Raw genomic sequence first — 24931 nt, 5'->3', positions numbered from 1 at the left:
ACTGTGATTTTTCTTGACACAATCCTCGTAGTAGTAAAAGGTTTTGTTTTAATAATGTGTGGTACAGTAATTGTTGTTAGAAAACCATGAATGTAGGATACTATCCATTTTCATAGTTATGTCAATGTATTAAAGTTAAAAATAGTGGTTTAAATACAGTTCTGAGCAGAAAACCACAAAAATACGGGTAGCCGCGTACCGTACCGATTTTGTACCGAGAACTGAGGTACAAAATATTGTACCGTACCTACCTTAAATTTTCTGTCCCGCAGACCCCTACTATATACACTTTGTATTATGTTTATATATTCAATGCTTATACCATGTGGCCAATCCGGCAACATTGCCTTCAATCTGACAACATGGCGGCAAATGATAAGCCTCTATCATTCTCATTCAACTAGTGTTCTACTAGTTGTTGGTTGTACAAATCATTCGTTGTGAAATGCAAAGGCACGCTGCTATTTTAGATTATATAAATATTACGAATTTCAGCTACTAGGAACTTACATTAACTTGGAATTATTTACATTAGCTGACTTCAGAGTATTCCCGAATAAACTGTGATGTATTACTCTTTACAACCTTCAACGTCATTCGAGTTTTGTACCATAATTAACCTCACTTTTCAGAATCGTTATCGAGTACAATGAAGCGAAGTATCGAGTATCGGTGATTCTTCGATACCACTGGTATCGAGAATCGAAATCGGCCCATCCCTAGTTAAAACATTGTAGTGAGGTGTAAAATATTTTACATACATTTTTTAATTTGTTTATATTCATGTTCATTTAGATTTTATGTAGTAAATTGTAAGTCCAAATCAGTAAGTAGGTTTCAGTGTGTTTACTAGTTTCGAGAGTCTTGTAAGTCAGTAAAAAGTCAGATTTTACTAGTTTTACTAATACATTTTTTACTATGTATTTTACTAATACATAAGTATGATTTCAAAGTATTCTAGGCCAAGGACTATTAATCATGTCTTAAAAACAAAATAGTTAAATATACCCTTGATTTGATTTTTTTCAACTATCATCATAAGAAAAAATAGTAGGGGTGGGTCTGTTCTCGATTCCACCGATTCTTAGCTTTGGAATCGGAATCGAGAATCGATCGCTCAAAGTCGATTCTGATGCTGATACCTGACAAGTCTGCAATGATCGCACTTTTGGAAAATAACCGCTATTGCCACGATCATCCAAGACGAATTGATTTTTCAGATATTGGTGTCGTTATCTAGAATCTATTAATTTTGGTGTTGACAAATAAAAATATTAATAGAATATTGGGATGGTAAAAATACTAATTTTAGCAGCACTATAAACTATTTTAACCTATAGGAATCGATGGAATCAGAATCGAGATTTGAGAATCTATTTCAAAGAATCGGAATCAAAATCAGAATCGAAGATTTCTGGAATCGACCCATCATAAATAGTTTAGGGATGGACATTAAGCCAGTGGTTGGTGTAGTATGGTAACCATTCCGAAAATTTTGTAAAACTAAAAGTGGTATCACTATCAAGGATTGAGAATTGATTTTTCAGATATTGGTGTCGTTATCTAGAATTAATTAATTTTGGTGTCGACAAATAAAAATATAAAACCTATAGGAATGGATGGAATCGGAATTGAGATTTAAGAATCTATTTCAAAGAATTGGAATCAAAAACAGATTTCTGGAATCGATCCATCACTAAAATTAGGAAAGGGATTGTTTTATACTATTTTGTTGCATAAAATAAGTGAATAAATACTAGTCATTGATTGTTATTCAAGGAACCTGGTAGGCCATCTGCTGACTATGGTATTGTTGTTGCAGACTGCCCAGTCCGTGGTACAGTCCGTGGAAGATCAGATACAGTCCAGTGTCTCCTTATGACAATTACTGCCCCGTCAGCTGCTGCGCAACCGCGAGATACAGCTGGCGGATGGTGAGATACGCCACTTCATGTCACTATCATGTCTTTGACTGTGGATAGAACTTAACTTTCCATTTCCTTGTTTAAGTTGTTGCCATGTGTAAAATGAAAACTATTGTAGGCCTAGTTGAATTGCACCTCCTACAGAGTCTGCTGTTGTCAATCACTGATTTCTCTCGTACACACCATCTGTTTTAACAAACCAAACTGAACGGACAACTTATTACAAACCAAGGCACCTTCTATATTATATCAAACACCAAAGTATTGAAAACTAAGAAGGGAAATGAAATTTTGATACTATCATACTTTGTGAGTGGCTCGTCCAACTAGGTTCTCTTTGGATAAAATTTAGGCTACAGTAGGTCTATACAGATGGAGACTTTACTTTAATTACTTTTACTTTCTCCCCCTATACCATAGTATATGGAGAAAGTATTGTTTTCGTCAAAATTTTTGAGTTTGAGTTTTGAGTGGATATATTCGTTTTGGGTTCCCCTGGACCCAAAAAAGTGGTTTTCGAAGTGATGTCTGTGTGTGTGTGTGTGTCTGGATGTGTACAGAGCTAGAGACTACACCTGTGGTCCGATTTCGATAAAATTTGGTATGTAGGTTCTAATTCATGGTATCTCCAGGCGTTTTTTTCATTTTTTTGAAATTTTGATTTTTAATGGGGATTTTCCCATAAAAACCCATAAAAATCCGGAAAAATGGAATTTACTCAAAAATAGCCCGAAGGATTTTGATAAAAATTTAGTATGTTGTAGCCCTTTAAATTCTGAACAAAATGGTACAAATCCCATTTCTCTAAAAATTACGGTTCAAAAGTTATGGTAAATTATGTTATTTCCCCATAAAAACCCCATAAAATAACAAAAAATAGGATTTTAGAAAAAAATTCGGTTTTTATTTAACATAGTATGCTATAGTCCTTACAATTGTGATAGTCTTTTTCAATTTTTTAGAAATTTTGATTTTTAATGGGGATTTTCCCATAAAACCCCATTAATAACGGAAAAATAGGATTTTCCAAAAAACGGCCCGAACGATTTTGATAAAAATTTAGTGTGTTATAGATCTTTATATTCTGAACAAAATGGTACAAATCCCATTTATGTTAAAATTATGTTTCAAAAGTTATTGTAAATTATGTTATTTTCCCATAAAAACCCCATAAAATAACGGAAAAATCTGATTTTCACAAAAATGGCCCGACCGATTTTGATAAAAATTTAGTATGTTATAGTCCTTTAAATTCTGATCAAAATTGTATTAATCCCATTTCCGTATCTCACCGCTTACACATGATAAAGGTTGTTGACAAACTTATGGGAGAAAGTATGTGTCAGAATGCTGATACCATTTATTTTATATTGCATTTTACTTTAATTTATAAAGTAAATGCTAGAATGCAGTGCAACAGTCAGTCGAACCGAAATACAGCTCATCTTAAGGGACTGTACAAAAAAGGTTTTGAACCTAGGACACCTCAAGACAATTTAATAACAATTTAGTATAATATCTTAGGCTATCATCTTGATATACACAAATTTGTAAAATTGGTTTAAGAGTGGGAAATAAATAAATCAAATAGGGGTGTGCGAAGCAGCAAAAAAATTGTGATTCGAAGCAACCATTCGATTGAACAGATTTTCTATTCGAATCGAGTTATATAGTTTATATGCTTGACAATGGAGTGAAATAACAATAATTAAAGTTTACCGCATTTGTGTATTGCAAATTTTTGTTGATGTGGTATTAGGTATATTCGTACATGTGACATAATATGATTTTTAGGTGTAAAAATATTTATTTTCAATCATATATTAGAAGAACTCTATTTTCAAGAGTTGGTAGCCTCCGGATTACGTTTGAATAATTATAATGGTTTAAATACCTGCATTCAGTATTTAATGTACCTGTCACCTGTCTTGTGTTCCCGAGTACTCGGTTTTTTTTTAATGTTACATGTTCGTCTATCAATGTGCGTGTTCGTGTGTGTTCTATGTACTTATTTATTTATGTGTCTTCATATACGGAGGTGTACGGCCTGAAGATGGTTCCTTAGTGAACTGAAACTTAAGTTGCCACAAGCAGCAATTTGGATTACTAAATGCAGGTATTTGAACCTGTATTGCTGAAAATGTTAGTGAGCTGCTTAATTTGCCTATTTAATATTTTTTTCTTGCAGAATCATATTGTTAAGCATGTTACCTATTTTATAATATTGATTTTACAAATAAATATATGTTTTGTTGTAAACAAATAAAAACATTTGTAAGATTTATACTAAAACTTTCAATTGGTTTACTTTACACTGATAAAATGGAAAGATAGAATCAGACCTATAAACTACATAGCTTCAGACCTACAAAAAACCAAATTCATCAGTCTTAAACACCAGTCTTACTAGTTAAGTATCAAGTAAAAAATTTTCTGACTTGTGTTGTTTTTAGAATGATTTTGGAGTGACTTGTTTTGCTATGTATATAGTAGTAAAACAGTCTCACACTGCTTACACTTAACAACACTTCTCATCATTTTCAATGTCAAAAAAATTATAAAACAATTAAAGCAATATTTACATGCAAAGAATCTACTCATATATAATTCAGTTTAAAAAATCTTTGTACAACTAAATCTAGAGTTCTACTGGATCGATTTGATAATTAATCAAATCGATCCAGTAGAACTCTCCGATTAATTAAACTCTCCATTAATTAAATGGGTCGTCGGAAAGCTTAATTCGTGTATATTTGCAAATAATTATGAAAGTTTGTTTTTGGTATGATTTATGGTGAAAAATGAATCTATAGAAAGTTAAAGTCCTTTTTATCAATAATTGATTGTTATGAATTAGGGATGGACGAGACAGAATTTTTTTTTTCATAAAATTTCAAGACGGGATTTCCCTTCTCATACATAATGGGAAATGCACGTTTGACATTTTTACCTGATTCTGTAACGTTGTTAAATACCTACTGATTTATGACGGATTACTGTTTAAATACAAAAATAATAATAATTGGCAAGAATATTTCAAATCTTTTATTAAAAAACATCAGTATTAACAAAATGTTCATTACTTAATTACGTCTACCTTATTAAAAATAACTCATGCGCTTAGGAGACATGGTGATATCAATTAGGATAGAGTTAAACTTTTAAAAATACAAAATTTATCAGTCTTAAACATCAGTCTTACTAGCAGTGGCGGTTCCAAGGGGGGGGGGGGGCTTTAGCCCTGGAAAAATAAATTTAAACGTACATTTCGTCCTTAAAATACACAATCTCATAAAACAGACATCAATGTAGTTTTCATTAAACTTAAAAGCGATGGCAGGAGTAGTATTAAGTCCCACATAGATAAACTTTGTGGAAACTAGCACAACGAATAAAACAATATTACGCTATGGAAAGTTGTACACATCATAAAATTTTTACAGCAGTCAGCTGTTGACATGCTAGGGCAAAGGCAAGCACCGAGCGCGCGAGCGAGAACGGGGGAACAGCTGATTTCCTGATGTTCCATGGTTAGTTGTCAAATTGTCTGCTAGCCACTAACTTTACACAGGAATCAATCAGCAATCAGCGGTAGCACCAGTAGCCTATTACCATTGACTATTATAAACACTATTAAAGTTTATAAAGTCAATGCTATTACTGAATTCGATACTATACATATTGTGACAGATCTATGAAATGGAGAAAAACGTAAAGTTAGAAAACGTGTCTACTTGATTGCATGACATATAACAGGTGAAATGGGAGGTTTTAGGACAATTGGGCATAGTTCTAGTCGTTAGTTATGGCTTTATCAAGTCACCAAAAAGCTTTTAGGAGGTGGATTCGTAGTCTACAGTAGGCCTATGTTTTGAAATTCATGAATGGAAGTTCGTCATAGTTTGAGTTTAAAATGTCTACTTGCTCATGACAAAGACAAATAACAGGAGCAAACCCTATTACCCTGTTTGAAGGTTTGTGTTTGTTGTTTTTATGAGAGGTTTTTGGGCAGTTGGACACAGATTTATACATTAATAATGGCTTTAGAAAGTCAGTAAACAGCTTTTTTAGGAGGATATGGCCGTAGCCTACAATATGTTTTGAGATTTATGAATGTAATCGTCACAGTTAGTTTTATAAATGTCTATTTATTCATGACAAATAAATGGGGAAATGTGAGGTTTTGCACACAGTTCTAGACGTTAAAACTGGCTGTAGAAAGTCACCCAACGGCTTTTAGGAGGATATGGACGTAGTCTACAGTGTGTTTTGAAATTCATAAATGCAATCGTCATAGTTTAATTTTTAAAATGTCCATTTCCTCATGACAAACAAGTGAAATGAAAGTTTATGGACAATTGGGCACGGTTTTAGGTGTTAAAAATGGCTTTAGAATGTCACCAAACGGCTTTGAAAATTCCAAATTTTCCCGGGGGAGGACCCCCCAACCCCCCTGCTTTATTCCCAAGCCCTCCCCTTGACAAGGTCCTAGAACCGCCACTGCTTACTAGGTTAGTATCAAGTAACAATTATTCAGTCTTGTGTTATTTTTAGAGTGACTTGTTTTGGCTATGAAGGAAAGAAAGAAAAAAGTGCTTTATTTTTCACAATTAATTTACACCTTATCATATATACAATAACAAAAAAAAAAATTTGGTTTATTTATTGTCTGTTTGGTTGGCACCCTGCTTTGAATGAACATTATTTTTAAACTTTAACATAAAGTACCTATTTATCTATACATATTAAAAAAACAAGTATTATTGAAATTCAGCTTGTAAAAAAACTGATCATAAAATAAAAGCAATTTTAACCTTAGCAGTGGTCAACGATTGTAATACGCTTGTTTGCCGTGACGCCTAGAATGGCCACCAGCGTAATACGATAGTATGGGCCAAATTTTTTTAACGGTAAAAAAACTGCTTATAATCAACTCTGATGTGAACAATATATATTCGAAAGATCACATCCTGAACTTTCAGTTTATTATATAAATAAACCCTGTAGCAGGTATATAAATAACAATGTCACGACAATTAGGAATCAAATGAATTTTTGGCATTTTACAGCTGACACTTGGGAACTGTCAAAACACGACTTGTTTGGCATTACCCTGCTCGGGTAATTTTCGTCTTGGGATTTTGCGGGTGGTCCCACTGGATAGCCATTGATTTTATCTTCATTTTGGTATTGATATTTAGAACGAAATATTGATTACACAACAGGTACGATTTTATAAAAACAGCTGATTCGAAATTTATAACAAATTGCCAACCATCGTAATACGCTAGTATGGAAAATACGAATTATTACATACAGTGTAAGTTATTATTACTAGTCATATAATATGTCATTTTAAAGAGGAAGAAATGTAGCTTGTGATAGTGGCAGCCCTGCCCTCAGGGTTATTTCCATTTTCTCTCAGGAAGACGACAAAAGTGTGTCACTACTGTCAAGATCTCATACACAAAGTGCCTTGTATTCACCATTGCGTTTTGTTGCGGGTGAGTTTTCGCTCTCGTGTTATCCTTAGATTTATTACTAAATTCGTTATTTTGTATTGTTAGAGAAATGTGTGTGTGTATATAACAGTAATCTTCATGCATTTTATTATGCACGAATATTTACTGAATAGTGCGAAATTGTGTTTATAAAAGGTTGTATTTTTCTTGCGGTTGTATTTTGCGGTTTTCCGTTTATTATATTACTAGCTGTACCCGCGGGCTTTGCCCCGTTTTACTTCATAAGTGAGCTCGTTCGCATGGCTCAATCACGTCCTGGTTGAAGTTCGTTCGCTACGCTCACTCACCTTTAGGTTGGAGCTCGTTCGCTGCGCTCACTTGCCTTCAGGTTAGCTCGTTCGCTAGGCTAACTCGCCTCCAGGATAAAGTTCGTTCGCTACGCTCACTCACCTTTTGGTTGCAAATTAGCTGTTGTCATAGATAAAAAAATATAATAGTGCTGCACCCTGTTGGTAATCCTTGTAAGTTTTTAATGCTTTTGCATATCATAGAATCAACTTTTTAGTTGAAACAGCTGAATAAATTATTTAATTTCTTTTTAATATGAATACTCATAAGGTTAACATGGGGAACCATAGAGCCACTGGGGCGGAGCCCAAAAGGATTTTTGAGATAAGAATATGCCTATATGTTAATCGGGAATGTGAGCTATCATCATGCCAAATTTCAGCAAAATCCGTCCAGTGGTTAATGCGTTCACTTGTCACAAACATCCAAACTTTCTCATTTATAATATTAAGTAGGATAGGATTATGCCCCTAATACGTAAAAACAAAAATTGTTACCCTACGTTTTATACATTTTTATGTAAGTAATTGAATACACTACAAGATGACTATGTTGGTTTGAAGTAAAAATATTTGGTACAAAAGATTTATACTTAACTAGCTGTTGTACCCGTGCTTTGCAACGGGAAGTCGCGAAGAGGACACAAAATAGAAACATTTTAATCTTTACCAATAGACAGAAACTTCAGAGCTGTGACGAGGTTGTTCAAAGGTTTATTGCGGACATTTTCCATCACGAATGTAAAAAACAATACACAACGTTTCGGGATCTGGAATCTGATCCCGTCCTCAGGTGAAAAAAACTTAACTAACACAACTGTTGTCTCCGTGTTTCCGATTGGTCGGCCATGTTGCTTCAGTCTAATTGGTGGAGTCGTTGCGAACGGTGCTATTAGTGTTCCATTGTGTGAGCTTTTTAAGTTACACCTTTTATAGATTATAGTGTTTTGTGTTTGGTTATTATTTGCATGTTATATCATGACTTGACTGCTTAACAGTGCATATTTTTTGACTGCTACCTTCTGTAGTGTATTCCAACTTAGGTTGGGCGTTTGTGTATTGTTAGTTGTAATGTGTTAGTTAAGTTTTTTTCACCTGAGGACGGGATCAGATTCCAGATCCCGAAACGTTGTGTATTGTTTTTTACATTCGTGATGGAAAATGTCCGCAATAAACCTTTGAACAACATTAACTCACCATCACCAACAATGAACTTCAAACAAAGGATGTGACGAGGTATTTATATTATATTAGTAAAAAAATTTAATCCTTACTTCTGTTGCATATAATAGTTACACATCCGCCAAGCTTTTAGAAACAAAATTCAACTTTTATGGCCTAAATAGAAACGTTTAAGTTATGACTTTTAAATCTGATAAGTAGTGGATACCACCATTTTGGTTTTGATTAATTTTAAATCTTGTGTAGGTAAACTGTATAAAGTAAACTGAAAGCTATGTTAAGATAAAATAAGAGTATTTTGTATTACACCATTTGATAATAAAATATGGTTACACATATACAACAGATTTTAGTACACAAAAATCAATGCACAATTTAGTTATTGATGATAATCTTTAGGTTTAAAGCATAGGTTTAGCGAAACACAATTACTAAATTTACCTAAATATACATGTAAAAAAACAATGTGATGTGCAAGTTATGTTAAGTAAATCTAAGACATGTTTAGCAGTTCGAATTTATTTAAAGAAGCCTCCAGATTCATACAAACCATCTATAGATTGTAATTTTCCTACTGTTTCCATGAAAATATATCAATAACATTATTTTCATAACACTTAAGACACTTTAAAAATCGAAAGCAGAGCCTGAGTTGATACAGCAACGCTTTTAGAATATTTTTTTATTTATATAATCATTGACATAGTTTTACAATAAATAATCCATGATAAAAGGTTTGATTAAAATAAACCTACCTCATAGTTATGGAAAATATTATATTTAATTTCGTTGGATCAGCTGTCTTCAATTGTGAAATATGCAATTTGGCAGTTCTTCTTGTTTACATTGAAATGTCAAAGCAAATGTAAACATTGAGAGTATTCTCATTGCAGCCATGGATACCAATCAATATTTACTTTGAAAATCCTCACCTTAGAACCTTTAAAGCCAAAGGGGCAAAGCCCAAGGTCAGTTTCAAAGTGTGAATCGTCCTATAATGGTCCTTGGTATGGTAGCTATATTTTTGTAAAATTTAAGCCCAGTTGGTTTAGTAGTTTTTGCACCTATTAGTAATACACATACAGACAGACACCATTAGATTTTTATATAATAGTATAGATATAGATAGGCCTACTATGAATTTTTTTTACAAAATTTCTAAAATATAAAAACACTATTTTATTTATAAATAAAAAATTATTTTTACCATAAACTTTATGACTTTTTTGGATTCCTTCCTTCATTAGCTTTACAAATACCTATGTAAATTTCGTTATAAGTATATACATATATTATATAACTTTTTTACAATACAAACTAACACAGTACGGTTTTCAATTTTTTTGGTTCTCCGTTTGTTATTATATTACGCCCAAAAAACTTACAAAGAAAAAATTTTTTCCTAACATGTTATATCTATGTAGGAAATGAAATTTTCTACTAATTAAATGTATATAATGAGTTTCCCATAAAAAATCTGAAGAATAAATGTCACCCAGACTGCTTTTGAAGTTTCAAAATAAAATTCTAATTTTTTTTTATTCTTTTCACTTTACCGAAAAAAAAAGAATCTCCTGTTCTTTCTGAACAAAAGGAATATGAGGTTGACTAAATTTACTCCTACGGTTGAATTTTTACCGATTTTCAAAAAGAGGTCTGCAAAATCGCCATTCCACTTTTCTAACATTGGCCACTGCTAGGGTTAATTTGTATAAAATACTTACTTGTTTTGGCTATGTTTACAGTAGTAAAACTTATCTCACACTGCTTACACTTAACAAAACTTCTCATCATTTGTGATGTCAAAACAAACAAATTATAAAACAAAGTAATATTTACATGTAAAGAATTAATTAAATAAGAACGCCTTCGCAAAGGAAACGCATTTACAATGCGTTCCAGTATTGCGGGTATTGCATTGACTTTCTGCAGGCGTTTTTAATCTTTTTTTCTTTTTTTAATCTCGTCTCGAAAAAATCTGGATCAAAATAAAATCTCGTCTCATGGGACGAGTTCCCAAAATTTTGGGATTGTCTATCCCCATTATGAATGAATGTAGTAAAAAAAATCATTCATTACACAATATACTTCAAGTGACCCTTAAAATATAAAATACCAGCAATTACGCAGGACTTAACTAAACATCACATTTTCAAATAATGGTATCATGTCATTGTTGTAATGTTGTAACATATTTCAGCAAAACTTGACTGTAGATAAATATGGAATTATCCGATTAGCCTATGTAAGAATAAGAGAATTTAAAATATTACAACATTTTGGATTTAATGCTTCATGTACTGTTTTCAGGCTCCGATTACATCTATGAACGATACAACAAGCTCCATCGAAGCTCTTGTACAGAAAATTACTACCAGACTAGTCTGCAGTCTACACAGTCTAATATGGTTCTTGAGTTGTTTTGTCAAATCATAACAGAGCCTTGTTTTAACATTCTTCGAACTCAGGTATAGTTTTTGGTGATTTTTTCTTAGTATTTATAGTTTTTAGTTATTGTAAAGAGAATATAAAATCAACTAAAAATAATAACAGGAGGAATATTTACTGATGCTTTTTAAATATCAGAAGTAGCATCACTTACATTTATTACATGCACATTTCATTGATTTTTCCAAAGTTTTCATTAACATTTTCAGTATGTCTAGGATAAATTTGAAAATCATGGTTTAACTCATTTATTTCAAGTCTAATTGTTGTTCTATTATCTTGTTTGTTATTTAATGTGCTTGTTGTTTAAAGTGTATGTCCTTGTTTTTGTAATTTGCATATATAACAAACTAGCTGAGTACCCGTCCTTAGTACGGGGTTGGTATACAATGCTTATTGTAGTTAAATACTCGTACTTTGCATTTGCAATGAGAGAGGACACGTTTTGAGAAAATTTTATTAACTATAATCTACGGTATACTATAGTATATAGAACATCTACCATAGCCATAATGTTCTACCACTTCACCTAAACAAAAGAAAGAAGTAAAGTTCTCACACTCAGGTTTTTGTTGCTGCTTGGTTCAAATTAGCTGTTGTCATAACATGTTTAAAGAACTAATGGTGCTGCACCCTGTTGGTAAACCGTATAATCTTTTAATGCTATTGAATATCATAGAAACAATTTGTGTAGTTGAAACAGCTGGCAAAATTATTTAATTCCTTTTAAATATGAATACTCATAACGTTAACATGGGAAACTCTAGAGCCGCTGGGGCAGAGCCCGAAAGGATTTTTGAGGTAAGAATATGTCTATATGTTAATCGGGAATGTGAGCTATCATCATACCAAATTTCAACACAATCCAACCAGTAGTTAATGCGTGATTGAACTTCAAACAAACAAACAAACACACAAACTTTCACAATTATAATATTAGTATCTATATATTAATTTGAAACTGTTTTTCTTTGTCATAGCTAAATTGAGAGAACGGCTGGGCGTAGAAACTCGGTAGAGGTGTCTAAAGAAAGGTCTTGGTCTGTAGATGAGCCATCAAAAGAGAAACGTGGTAAATTCCCTTGGGGCTCTGCCCCAGTGGCCTTTGAATTCCCATCCCATGTTATTCTTATGGAGGGAAAACTGGGTTTTTGTCCCAGCTAATTTGAGAGAACGGCTGGGCGTAGAAACTTGGTAGGGGTCTCTAAAGAAAGGTCTTGGTCTATAGATGAGCCATCAAAAGAGGAACGAGGTAAATTCCCTTGGGGCTCTGCCCCAGAAGCCTTTAAAGTTGCCTCTTCAAATTTGTTTACCATATGCATAATTCTACACTACTTTTTAATGAAACAGCTGTTAATATTTAAATTGTGATTTATTGAATTTTTCAAAATGAAGTACATTACCAAATCATCAGTGGAAAGTCCTAAAATCACAGTAACTCTTAAAATTATTTCTTGAGTTAACTTATATCTATTGTATGGCTTGGTTTCTGCCTTTTTTACCACTTCTCGGAGATTGTACCTAGGTGATATTCTTTGGCGTATTGCATCTGTAGACGAAACTTGGGTTGGTGAAATTATTACAATGGAAAAAAGCGAGAAATCCTGGACAATTTGATATAGGCTAAAAATAAAACTGAATTAACAATATGCTACATTTCTTGAGCAATCATTGAAATAACCGATTTGCAAACAATGGAAACATAGAAAAAGTCATAGAACACAACCAAGTAGAAGAAAAGAAATAATGTTTTTTTTTTCATTTATAATCGTTATTATAGACAACCTAATGCGGCTATGAGAGGGAAAAATTTGTAGAAACACTAAAAAACAAGATCAGCTTTTTGAGAAAAGATAAGATATTGTACCGTACTTTTTGTGTGTCACTTAACCGGTACAAATTTAATCTTGGGAAATACGATTGAATAACATATCAAATGAATAATAAATTTATTGGAGTATCAAAACTACAGCTAAACATCCTGCAGAACAAGACTTTTCAATTTAATGTACCTTTTTACAATTTAAGAAAATATTTAATTAATTCTAACCCCATTGAATACTTGAAAATTAAGGATAGGATATTAAAAGGTATTGTTCGTCTTCATTACTCGGAAACATCAGCCCTTCAAGTGAAGGGTGAATCGCTGACGAAGAGAGTAAAAGAACCGCTGACCGTATATACAGGGAGCCACCATAGGAATGGTCTCTGTCTCAGCAGTGGAAGGGTGTACCCCCACCACTTTACATTTTTGACTCATCACTCCTTACTTGTCCCTACAGGTTTCCTTCATACATGTAATCATAAATGTTATAATAAATTATTGGAAAATTATATAAAATGAATAATACAATATGGTACATTATTCCCCCCCCACAAAATTGGACAATCATTTATGCATACTGGCATTTTAAAAGCTTCTAAAATTCCTTAAAACTACGAAATACAAGGTACAAATAGGTAAACTATAAACACTGAATTATATAAAAGTCATTCTGTAGCTTCAAAACACTTGGATGAGATAAAAAGTTCTTTTGCCAGGAACCAACTAAATATGCAGCGGGTAGTAGGCGGTTCACCAACACCGGCGATGACCTTGGCTCAGCTGGGCTGCGTCTTCTTCAAAGGGGATAAATTTCGGAATGGAAAAGGAAAAGGATATTTTTATTGCACCCCCCCCCACTAAATGAATCAGTTGTTCTACATTAAAAGAGCATTCTACTTTTTGTATTAGTCAATTTTTATTTAGTCTTGTTCTGAGTTTTAAATGGTAATCTAGTACGTAACTTTAATTTTATGAACTTGCTCTATTTACTTTTACCTTAGTTCAACTAACTTATTCAATCAACAGTTACAATCCAATATTGTTTTAAACCTATTTTATAATTAAATAATATAGTACCTTTGGTTATAAACAAAATTAAAGTTTTCCAGTGGATTTAGTGAACAGTGAAGTATACTGTGTGATCACACAACATACACGCAAACCTTATACTGGCCTTTTCTTTACAATGTTACCTTACAGATAGCTACAATATTATTAACTATAAAAAAAAGGAAGTCAAGTGGCACAATCAATAAAATAAACACTTCTCCTGACTAACTTAAATGTTCTACTTTACATAAACTCCTTATTTCTCCTTTATTATTTTATTTTTTTGACATAAATCTCTCTCCTCTATTTAATTTCACATTAGTGTTCTATGTAACTTCATGTTTACAACGCTACTTAACTGTCCTTTTGTTTCAGCATTCATGATCGGACTCATGATGTAATCTATATTAACACATGTTAATTAGCTCCAATTGGTGCTTTGTTGTCTTGTCCGGTATCTTTATTTGAACTAACATAAAGTTATTCAAGAACAATGTATTATAATTGCAATGTTTTCATTTACAATGAATATTACTTTTCGTTTTCTAGTTAACCTAAATATATACAAGAGTATCATTTTTGCCACATTTTCATATAAAATGAACATGCGTTTTCTCTTTTCTTAACCTAACTATTTACACATGATCGATTGCTTTTAATGTACAGAACGGCTTAAAATAACTATATTGCAGTTATTTACAATACTGGTCAATTTACCTACTACACCTTTCACAATCAGGTCTTATTATGTATTTTCAGTTGGCTAATGTGAGCGCGTCTTACAATTTCCGGATTTTCCTCTAATTGTATTATGACACTGACTGGAGACATGAAGTATATTATTTTATAAGGCCCTGTATATTTGAAATCCATCTTAGCTTGGTAATTATCTATCTTTTTACTTAGCATTTGATTTTCTAAATATACAGAACTCCCTATTTTAAATGGATGTTTTACCCTGTCATCTCGGTACCTTTGCCTATTTCTGTTGTGACCTACTGAACGTTTACAATTTCTAATTGCTTTAGAAAACTTATCTTTTATTTCATCCTGACTTAATGTTACATCTAACAATTCATTTAGTTTCCAAAGATTGCTTAAGCTATGATTTGGCTTGTGGTTAAACATGAGTTCAAAAGCCGTGCATTTAGTAGTTTCACACAGTGAAGTATTTAAACTAATTTGAATATAGTTGAGCTCCACACACCAGCTGTTTTGAGTTTCGTGATGATAAGCTCTTATCTGTTGTTTAACATTCCTTAAGAACCTTTCTGAAATATTTGGGTTCGGTCTATAGGGTATTAACCTATGGTGTTCTATTGAATATTTAAACATAAGTTTTTTGAACAATAGACTTCGAAAACAAGAACCGTTGTCTGATACAAGTTTCTTACAAGAACTGAAATTATTAAATATTACATTTTCTAGCTTATTTGCAATGGTTTGCGCTGTAATGTCCCTTACTGGAATTAACCATACATACCTCGTGAAAGCATCTACAACAATTAATATATGTCGATTACCCAACTTACTTCTGACAAGGGGCCCAGCTGTGTCGATATACAAACAGTCAAGGGGTTGTTTGCTTAAACCTGACACTAATTCACCATTAAATCGTTGCTGAGGAGGTTTTGCCTTTATACAAATCTGACAATCTTTTACACGTTTCCGCATTTCAGAAACTAAATTTGGTCTGTAAAAGTACTCTAACACTTTATATACAGTGCGATTTTGACCTTGGTGACCCCCAAAATTTGACGTATGATAGTAATTGAATAACATATCTAACAAGCTATTTGGTACGTAAATCCTACCTGTCTTGTTACCGGGCTTACTATACATTAAAGTTCCATTCCTAATGTAAAAATTGTCCTTACATGTCTTATTTGTAACACTTTGTATAATTGCTGCACATTCTGGATCTAATCTTTGGTGTTCTGCAATGTTTACATAAGCTAATGGTATATTCGACATGCTGTTTATTACAGGTTTAATTTGCCTTTTGCTCACAGAACTGAATTTCTTTTTGTTTTTACATTTCACTAAACTTATTTGTCTAGGATCTGATTCTACTTCAATAACTTCAATTCCGCTCTCAGACATATTGAGACGTGACAAAGCGTCTGCCACAGGGTTTTCTTTACTTTTGACATGAAGAACTTTAAAAGGCAATGCGATAATTTGTTCTACCCACCTTGATAACTTTCCCAACTTGTTAAAATGTCCCAATACCCAGCTAAGAGCGCTATTGTCAGTTATTAAATAAAATGGCTGAATTTCTAAATACATGTAAAATTTCTTAATGGCTAGGAATACAGAGTAGGCCTCTTTTTCATACACAGACATATTCATTTCAGAAGGTGAGAATTTCTTACTATAGTACGCCACAGGTACCTTGTCACCATTGTCGTTACATTGCAATAATGTCGACCCTGCACCGTTTTGTGCAGCATCAGTAAACAGATAAAATTCCCGTTTAAAGTCCGGTATAGCAAGCACCGGAGGGTTTGTGATAGCTTCTTTTAATTTACAAAAACTTTCGTTACACTCTTTAGTCCATTCAAATTTTACTCTCTTTTTTCTAAGTTCGTTTAGTGGTGCTGCAATTTTACTGTAATCCTTTATATATTTTGAAAAGTAGTTAATCATACCAACAAAAGTTCCTACTTCTTTGCTATTTTTGGGAGTGTTGAATTTACGTACAGCATCTGTTCTACTTGGGTCTACTCTAATCTGATTTTTCGACACTAAGTTTCCTAAATAGCTTACTTCATTATAGAACAGTTTTACTTTCTTGGGGTTTACAGTTAGGTTGTGTCTACTTAACCTATCTAATACCTCAGTAACATGTTTCATGTGTTCCTCTTTGTTTTTTGAAAATACAAGTATGTCGTCTACAAAGTTAAGTACGTAATCAAACTTTACATCTCTAAAAACATTGTCTAAATAAGCACTAAGTAGCCCAGAGCCACAATGTAGTCCATAAGGGATTCTATTGAATTCAAAAAGGGACACTCCATTACTGAACGCAGTCAGATGCTTGGACTCTTCACTGAGGGGTATTTGCATAAAACTGTTGGACAAATCAATTACGGAAAATACATCGGCATTTTGTAAATATTGGTAAAATTCATCTAGGTTGCCTAATGGGTGATTTACTCGTACAATCTTTTCATTTAGTTTTGCATAGTTAATTACAAGTCTACTTGATTTATCTGGTTTTGCTACAAGGAATGAGGGACTACTGTAACTACTTATGCTAGGTCTTATAATTTTTTGCCTAAGTAGGTCGGATAGAATCTCCTTCATTTGGCCCATTTTTGTTGGATGAATCGGGTACGGACGCTGGTTGATAACCTCATTGTCCTTGAGTTGGATTTTAAATTCAAAATTCAATACCTTTCCTATGTCTGTAGTAAACACGTTAGAAAACCTCTCCTTTAAACTGTTTACAAAAGGTATCATGTCCTCACATCCTGTGTCTAACTGTTGCTCCTTGGACTCGTTATCACTTAACGTAGATAAGCACACAGACCTGCCTTCCTTACCATTTAGAAATACTTTAACATTTGGGTTAAATTTAAAATAACAACAATTTTTGCTTAAATCTAGTATCATTTCACTTTCTCTTAAAAAAGGACTACCTAAAATCATTTCACAACTCAGTTTCTTTATAACAGAGAACTTTACGTACCAGGCAAAGTTTATTATTTTAACTTTTACTACACATTCTCCCAAAATACTAATCGTACTGTTGTTTGCCGAAATACATGATTCTTCTTTATAATTCATACTGATAACTAACTTTTTTTTACATAAGCTATTGTACAAATTTTCACTTAATGCATTTAAACAGGCTCCAGAATCAATTAACGCGCTTACTTTTGGAACTTCATCAGACTTATATTTCCTTTCTAACTGGACGGCTATTGTAGGCAAATTAGACATTGTACATGATTTTGCTAAATTTATTTTATTCATAATTCTACGTTGAACCCTCTTAATTTTATACATTTCCTTCTTCGTAAATTTACTCAGATTATACTCATTATTTCCCTTAGCTTTATCTTTTACAGGGGAATGTTTTTGTTGCATAAAACTATTTACATGGCATGATCGTGGTTTATTTTGTACATGCACAAAACATCCCCTACTAACTAGTTTTTTTGATACTGATCCCTTCTAAAGCAATTTCTAGCTAAGTGTCCCTCACGGTTACACACATAACATTTTTTTGTGAATGGTACCTTCTGTTGAGTCGTTTGCTGACTTTCCCTTCTAACAGTTTCACTACGCTCTTCAGTAAGTCTTAAGTTATTTTTTACATCAATACTTAAACTATGTATACAAGCCTTTTCTAGGTCTGCAATGGTATTAAGATTTCTGACTAAAGACAGATTTACTCTACACCTTGGGTTTAAGCCAATTAGTATAAACTCTACCAGCTCAAATTCTGTATAAGAACAATTTAGTATTTTAGCATACTCTTTAACTCTATTTATGTACAATGGAAGGGGTTCATTGGTTTCCTGATGACGTGTGACATGTTGTTTGATTAGGTCCTCCCTAACGCTTATAGGTACAAACAATTTGACTATTTTCTCTTTAACAACCTCCAGACTATTTTCTAAGTTACTTAACATAACATCAAGAAGTGGAGATTGTGACTTAGCTACGAAAATTTCCAAAATCTGGGCATCTGACAACCTTGTTTCTTTTTGGACTTTGAATAAAATCTTAATGAACTCAATTAGCTCACTAGTCACTAATCCATTGCATGTTGTTATATCCTTTAGGTAAGTTTCTATTGGATTGGGTAACTTTCTATAAATTTGGGGATCAAAGGGTGCGGGGGTGGTTGAAGCACAGGCGTTCGAATCAAGGAGTGGAACTTTACACCTACTCAGTTCAGCTTTACGTTCCGGATGGGAAGGGGATGTGTCAGGATCATTTTCAAAAAATACATTTTCTAAATTCTCCTCCTCTACATTTGATTCACTTAGCTTACGGATCGACATTTCAACCGCGCTCTTATCGAATTCCAACGCTTCAAACTTATCTTTCATTACTTTACATTTTTCTAACAGTTCTTTACACTCACCCTTTTGTTTTTCTGTTAAACTACACAAACTTAACGCATTTAATCTATGCTTACAATGTTTGATTCGTGTATCTTGCCTTGCTAGCTCCATTGATCTACTGTCCTTAGTTAACTCTGCACATTTATTCTCTATTAAAACAATTTTCTCACTAATTAAATCTATTTCCTCATCCGGCACAATTTTTGTTTTAATTGAATCATAATTTACTTGGACCTTTTGTGATATAGCTTGTCTTAACATTTTTCTTAAGTCAACAACATTACTTGTTTCACTTAATTTTAAATTTCGTACTTCTAACTCAAAGATAAGTTCATCTTTTAACAATAAATCCACTTTAATCGTCATGTTTGCAAATTTGTATTAATTAACACAAGCTAAATACACAATTTAAAAGACAATTATTTTACACAAGATCCATGACTGATCCATAAAGCAGAGTGGCGCATTTTTTGTACCGTACTTTTTGTGTGTCACTTAACCGGTACAAATTTAATCTTGGGAAATACGATTGAATAACATATCAAATGAATAATAAATTTATTGGAGTATCAAAACTACAGCTAAACATCCTGCAGAACAAGACTTTTCAATTTAATGTACCTTTTTACAATTTAAGAAAATATTTAATTAATTCTAACCCCATTGAATACTTGAAAATTAAGGATAGGATATTAAAAGGTATTGTTCGTCTTCATTACTCGGAAACATCAGCCCTTCAAGTGAAGGGTGAATCGCTGACGAAGAGAGTAAAAGAACCGCTGACCGTATATACAGGGAGCCACCATAGGAATGGTCTCTGTCTCAGCAGTGGAAGGGTGTACCCCCACCACTTTACATTTTTGACTCATCACTCCTTACTTGTCCCTACAGGTTTCCTTCATACATGTAATCATAAATGTTATAATAAATGATTGGAAAATTATATAAAATGAATAATACAATATGGTACAATATTTACAAAAGATTTTGATTATATCTAACTGTTGCGTAGATCATGAGTATTTCCATAATCTTCGTGAGTCGCCTGTAATGCTTCGCAATTGCTCGAATTCGAGCAACAGGTACACTAGTGATAAGTATTGTAAAATTTCAGTAACTATGTAAATAAATAAATAACAAAAGGTTTAAGCATTTGTCTTTGGTTGCTTTATATTTCCAACAATGTTAAATGTGTTGGAAGTGTTAAAGATTGTCTTTTATAAATGTTCATAAAAAACTGTAATAGCTTCCTGTATGATTCAAAAATTTATTTCAACAATTAACAACATTGAATACTTTGTTCTGTTGATGTCGTAATACTAAACACCCCTGCCACAGCAAACCTGCAGACTAAGCAAATTTCCATTTGCCTGATTGGATTTACATTAAAATACATCTCCTTAAAAATATCACATTTGTTTAAATAGCATTAGTTTAACGAGTACTTAGGATTGCTGCAACAGGGAGGGTAAAAAAGCTTTTTTATGTAAAATGATAATAGTTAAATATGAAATAAATGCATTTTCCAAATTTGTTCAAAATATGTTTATAAACAAGCAAACTACAACAGTTATTAACACAAAAATTTTAAATTACAAATTTTTTTGGAATTTTCTCGGTAAACATTTGGCGCATGGTAACGCTTCAATATAATAAATTATTTGTTTTTTAAGCTCTACAAAATGGTTTGGAAAGAATTTGCCAAATTTATGTTTGTATGGTCAAAAATGGGAAAAAACAATTTATACCCCATAAAACCCCCATAATCACCCGTTCCCGTAGTCCGATCATGCTGGTTCACAAAATCGTTAGAATAAATGTAAGTTTACACGTTTATACCAAATTTCATAAAAAACTGATCAATTTAGCTCGAGTTTTATGCTAACGGATATATATATATATATGAATTTGAACCGATGGTGTTTTGGCCTCTAGGGACCTTAAAACGAAAAAGGAAATTGGTCCTGGGTCCAGGTCTTACCACGACTACTACCGTAATAACTTATTACCTATATGGGAAATACGTTAAAACTAACAAGTAGAAATTAATAGTTGTTAGCCTTATGTATATCTAATGATCAACATAACTATCTATTATATTATTAAAGTGTTACAATCAAATTTTATGTAAATGGTTAAGGCCATTAACCAAAGGCAAAAGGCACATCAAAATGAAGCTTAGAGTGTGTAGATTTGCCGAAAAGTATTGGCATGAACAAATTCTCTTAGGGCTCTGCCCCAGAGGCCGATTTCCAAAGGGCTACGGCTTAAACGTTTTAGATGTTAACGTTATTAGATTAACTAGAGGACCCATGCTGCTCCGCAGCGTTAAAATAACTATTATATCCGAGAAATAATCAAATTTATAATTTTTGATTGAGTAATACAGTATCTTGAGCTTAACTGATACAAACGAATCAATATCTCAAATTAAATCCTATAATTTACTGATTATTTTGTGTCTAAAACATATAGAAAAACATGAACAATACTGGAGATATTGATTTTTAACCATATTAAAACCTTACTATGAAAAATTATTTTTACATTGGTTATTCACCTTGCGTTTTCTTGAAACTTGTCCGATTTGAATAACTAATACCGGTAGCTTAAATGAAAGCCAGTACTTAACTGAAGGTTCTTAGACTAAAATATAGGATTATAAATGTATAACTGGTAATGGTACATCTTAAATTGAAGTAAGAATTATAAAATAAATCAAATTATGTGTTCTGGTCGTGTAATACTGTAGGTAAATATTTGTAGATGATTGATGGCAAATTTGTGCAAGCATACCTTCAATTCGAGACCTCAATCATGAAAATCGGTCGGGTAGAAGAGCCAAAGAACTCGGCAAAGAAAAACCAAATTTAACTTCCATAAGAAATACATGGGAAGCGAATTTCGTTTGTGTATACACCGAGTGAGATAATAGATAAATATATGCCAATGCTTTATGGCAAATCTGTGCGTGCATACCTTCAATTTGAGACCTCAATCATGAAAATCGGTCGGGTAAAAGAGCCCAACGAACTCGGCAAAGAAAAGCCAAATTTAACTCCCATAAGAAATACATGGGGAGCAAATTTTGTTTACGTATAAGCCGAGTGGGATTATAGATAAATATATGCCGATGCTTGATGGCAAATCTGTGCGTGCCTACCATCAATTTGAGACCTCAATCATGAAAATCGGTCGGGTAGAAGAGCCAAACGAACTCGGCAAAGAAAAGCCAAATTTAACTCCCATAAGATATCATGGGGAGCAAATTTTGTTTACGTATAAGTCGAGTGGGATTATAGATAAATATATGCCGATGCTTGATGGCAAATCTGTGTGTGCACCTTCAATTTGAGACCTCAATCATGAAAATCGGTTGGGTAGAAGAGCCAAACGAACTCGGCAAAGAAAAACCAAATTTAACTCCCATAAGAAATACATGGGGAGCAAATTTTGTTTACGTATAAATAAACCGAGTAATACTATAGATAATTATATGCCGATGCTTGATGGCAAATCTGTGCATGCATACCTTCAATTTAAGACCTCAATCAAGAAAATCGGTCGGGTAGAAGAGCCAAACGAACTCGGAAAAGAAAAACCAAATTTTTTTAATATATAAGATTTAGTGAACAACAGCTGGTCAATGCAATTGACATTAGTTGTTTGTTTACATTTTTGTTTACCTATATTATTATTTACTTTTATGTTCTTAAAAGAGGTGTGGTAAATGAACACTGATGCTATTTCTAGCTGTTTGATACAAGTGAGTGCTTTAGGGTGTTTAAAAGACGATGTATATTAGATGAACAATACATGTGTGTTGGTCGTCCAAGAGGCTGTCACAGATCTGTAACAGGACTTTCTTGAATGAGGGCGATGAGTTCAGGTACAACCGTATGCCTACTCACCTCGGCCACTTCAGTCACATGTATGAAGGTCCCGCTGTTTTTTTTTAACATTCCTTCTGATGATAATTTCTCGAAGTTGGACCATTTAAATTAAATGTGAAATCAAAATTGATTTAATTAATTTAATGGTGGCTGCTATGTCCACCTGTGAATTTGCGGGTAGAACCTCTTGTATAACTTTAAAGAAGGTAATTAGTATAGTAACACATTTAGATAGCAACAGAACATGTCTAGTCCATATCAATAATATTATAAAGATATTCCTACAAACTATAAAGCAGATTGTGATAAATAATCTACACCATCATAGCTCAATCAATTTTGGTTGAGCCTTTCGAGACAATGACATTGGAAAAACTAAATCTTTATAATCCACATACTGGGGACCAATCATTTTATCTCCAACTACGGCCACCTTTAACTCCAGGCCGTGGCCTGGTAAAATTGGCAACATTGCAAGTAGTGCTGTTTAGTGCCAGACGTCCCATAAGCTAACATGGCAACAGGTGATGCCTGCTCATTTAATCGTGTGTTATTAATTTAAATTTATAAATATAAATTTATTGAAAGATGGAAAACAAAACAGATAGGGTTCCAAACCAAAACAATATAAATAAAAAATCTATTTCTGTATATTTAAAATGGAGTCAATATTTTCATAGCCCAGTAAAATATTACTGTCAGTTACTTTCAGATCCAAGCTAGACTTGTAAAGCCAATGCCTAGGCCAAACTACAAAATATCTTACATGGCCAATTTGACAATGAGATTAGAACTAGATAGATTTTATTACTAAAACAAAACTTAACAAAATCAAACTTACATATATTATTTTAATGCTGATAAAACTTGATTCTTTAAATTATTTAGTTAATTTTGTGAAAATAATTTAAATATCATCATAATCTATGGCTCATGTAGATAAAAATTGTATCTATATCATTACATTAATTTAGGATGAACCGTATTTATCGGGGAAGCGTGTAAATGAGTGCGTGTCGGCGGCCGCATAGGCTGCCTCTAAACAAAACAGCACTACTGACAGTGTTGCCACTTCAAATGCCGCAGCCTGGAGTTAAAGGTAGCCGTGCTCCAACCCATAAAAATTTTGAGTTTCCAATAAGAATACATCAGATGCATAATATTTTCAATTGTCGTAGGAACAACTAGGATACATAGTGTTTAGTGGGATTCGCCGATCCAACGGAGCTCAAGGGTTGCGTATAATTGTACAGTCAGATAGACATCCTGCTTACGTAGACCACAGAATTGAAGAATTCCTAATTCAGATGAAGGTTGGTAAAATGTTATTTCAAGTGTCTTTTATATTGAATACTTTATGGTTTACCCGTTATAAAAACCAATAGTCCTACTAACGAAAAACTAGCATTTTTCCATTGAGGAACAATTTTGTCCATTTGTATTTATTGACATTTGTAGCCAGTATATCTAGTTGAGAACACAATTGTTATTTGTTATAAATGTTCCTTACCGTGATCTAATAAAATGAATACAATATCCAACTCAGAAATATAATTGACTAAAGATACAACTATACATTCCCTTCTTATGTTAAAGTTGTCACCAGTTTTAGAATGAAAATGAACATAAGCCTACAGTATATGTAGTTGAATTGCTGAGTGATTGTTGAGTTTTCTGTTAAGGGTAAGTGAAAAGGTGTTCTTTTGAAAAAACTTTTA

At 32.9% G+C, this 24931-nt stretch overlaps 1 protein-coding gene across 1 annotated transcript in view; it reads left to right on the top strand.

The window, feature by feature from the left end:
• LOC128985893 (insulin-degrading enzyme-like) overlaps window positions 1-24931 on the top strand; it is a 154939-nt gene that overhangs the window by 100962 nt on the left and 29046 nt on the right. Inside the window, 3 exon segments of the mRNA XM_054405868.1 lie at window positions 1823-1934; window positions 11227-11384; window positions 24392-24526. Coding sequence (XP_054261843.1) covers window positions 1823-1934; window positions 11227-11384; window positions 24392-24526 — 405 coding nt within the window.

Source organism: Macrosteles quadrilineatus, unplaced genomic scaffold (assembly GCF_028750875.1).
Source record: "Macrosteles quadrilineatus isolate MER2022 unplaced genomic scaffold, UCM_ALF_1.0 Scaffold_2__2_contigs__length_208266976, whole genome shotgun sequence".
NCBI classification, from domain to species: domain Eukaryota; kingdom Metazoa; phylum Arthropoda; class Insecta; order Hemiptera; family Cicadellidae; genus Macrosteles; species Macrosteles quadrilineatus.
The sequence above is the reverse complement of the archived record's forward strand: the minus strand, read 5'-3'. Positions and strand labels throughout refer to the sequence as shown.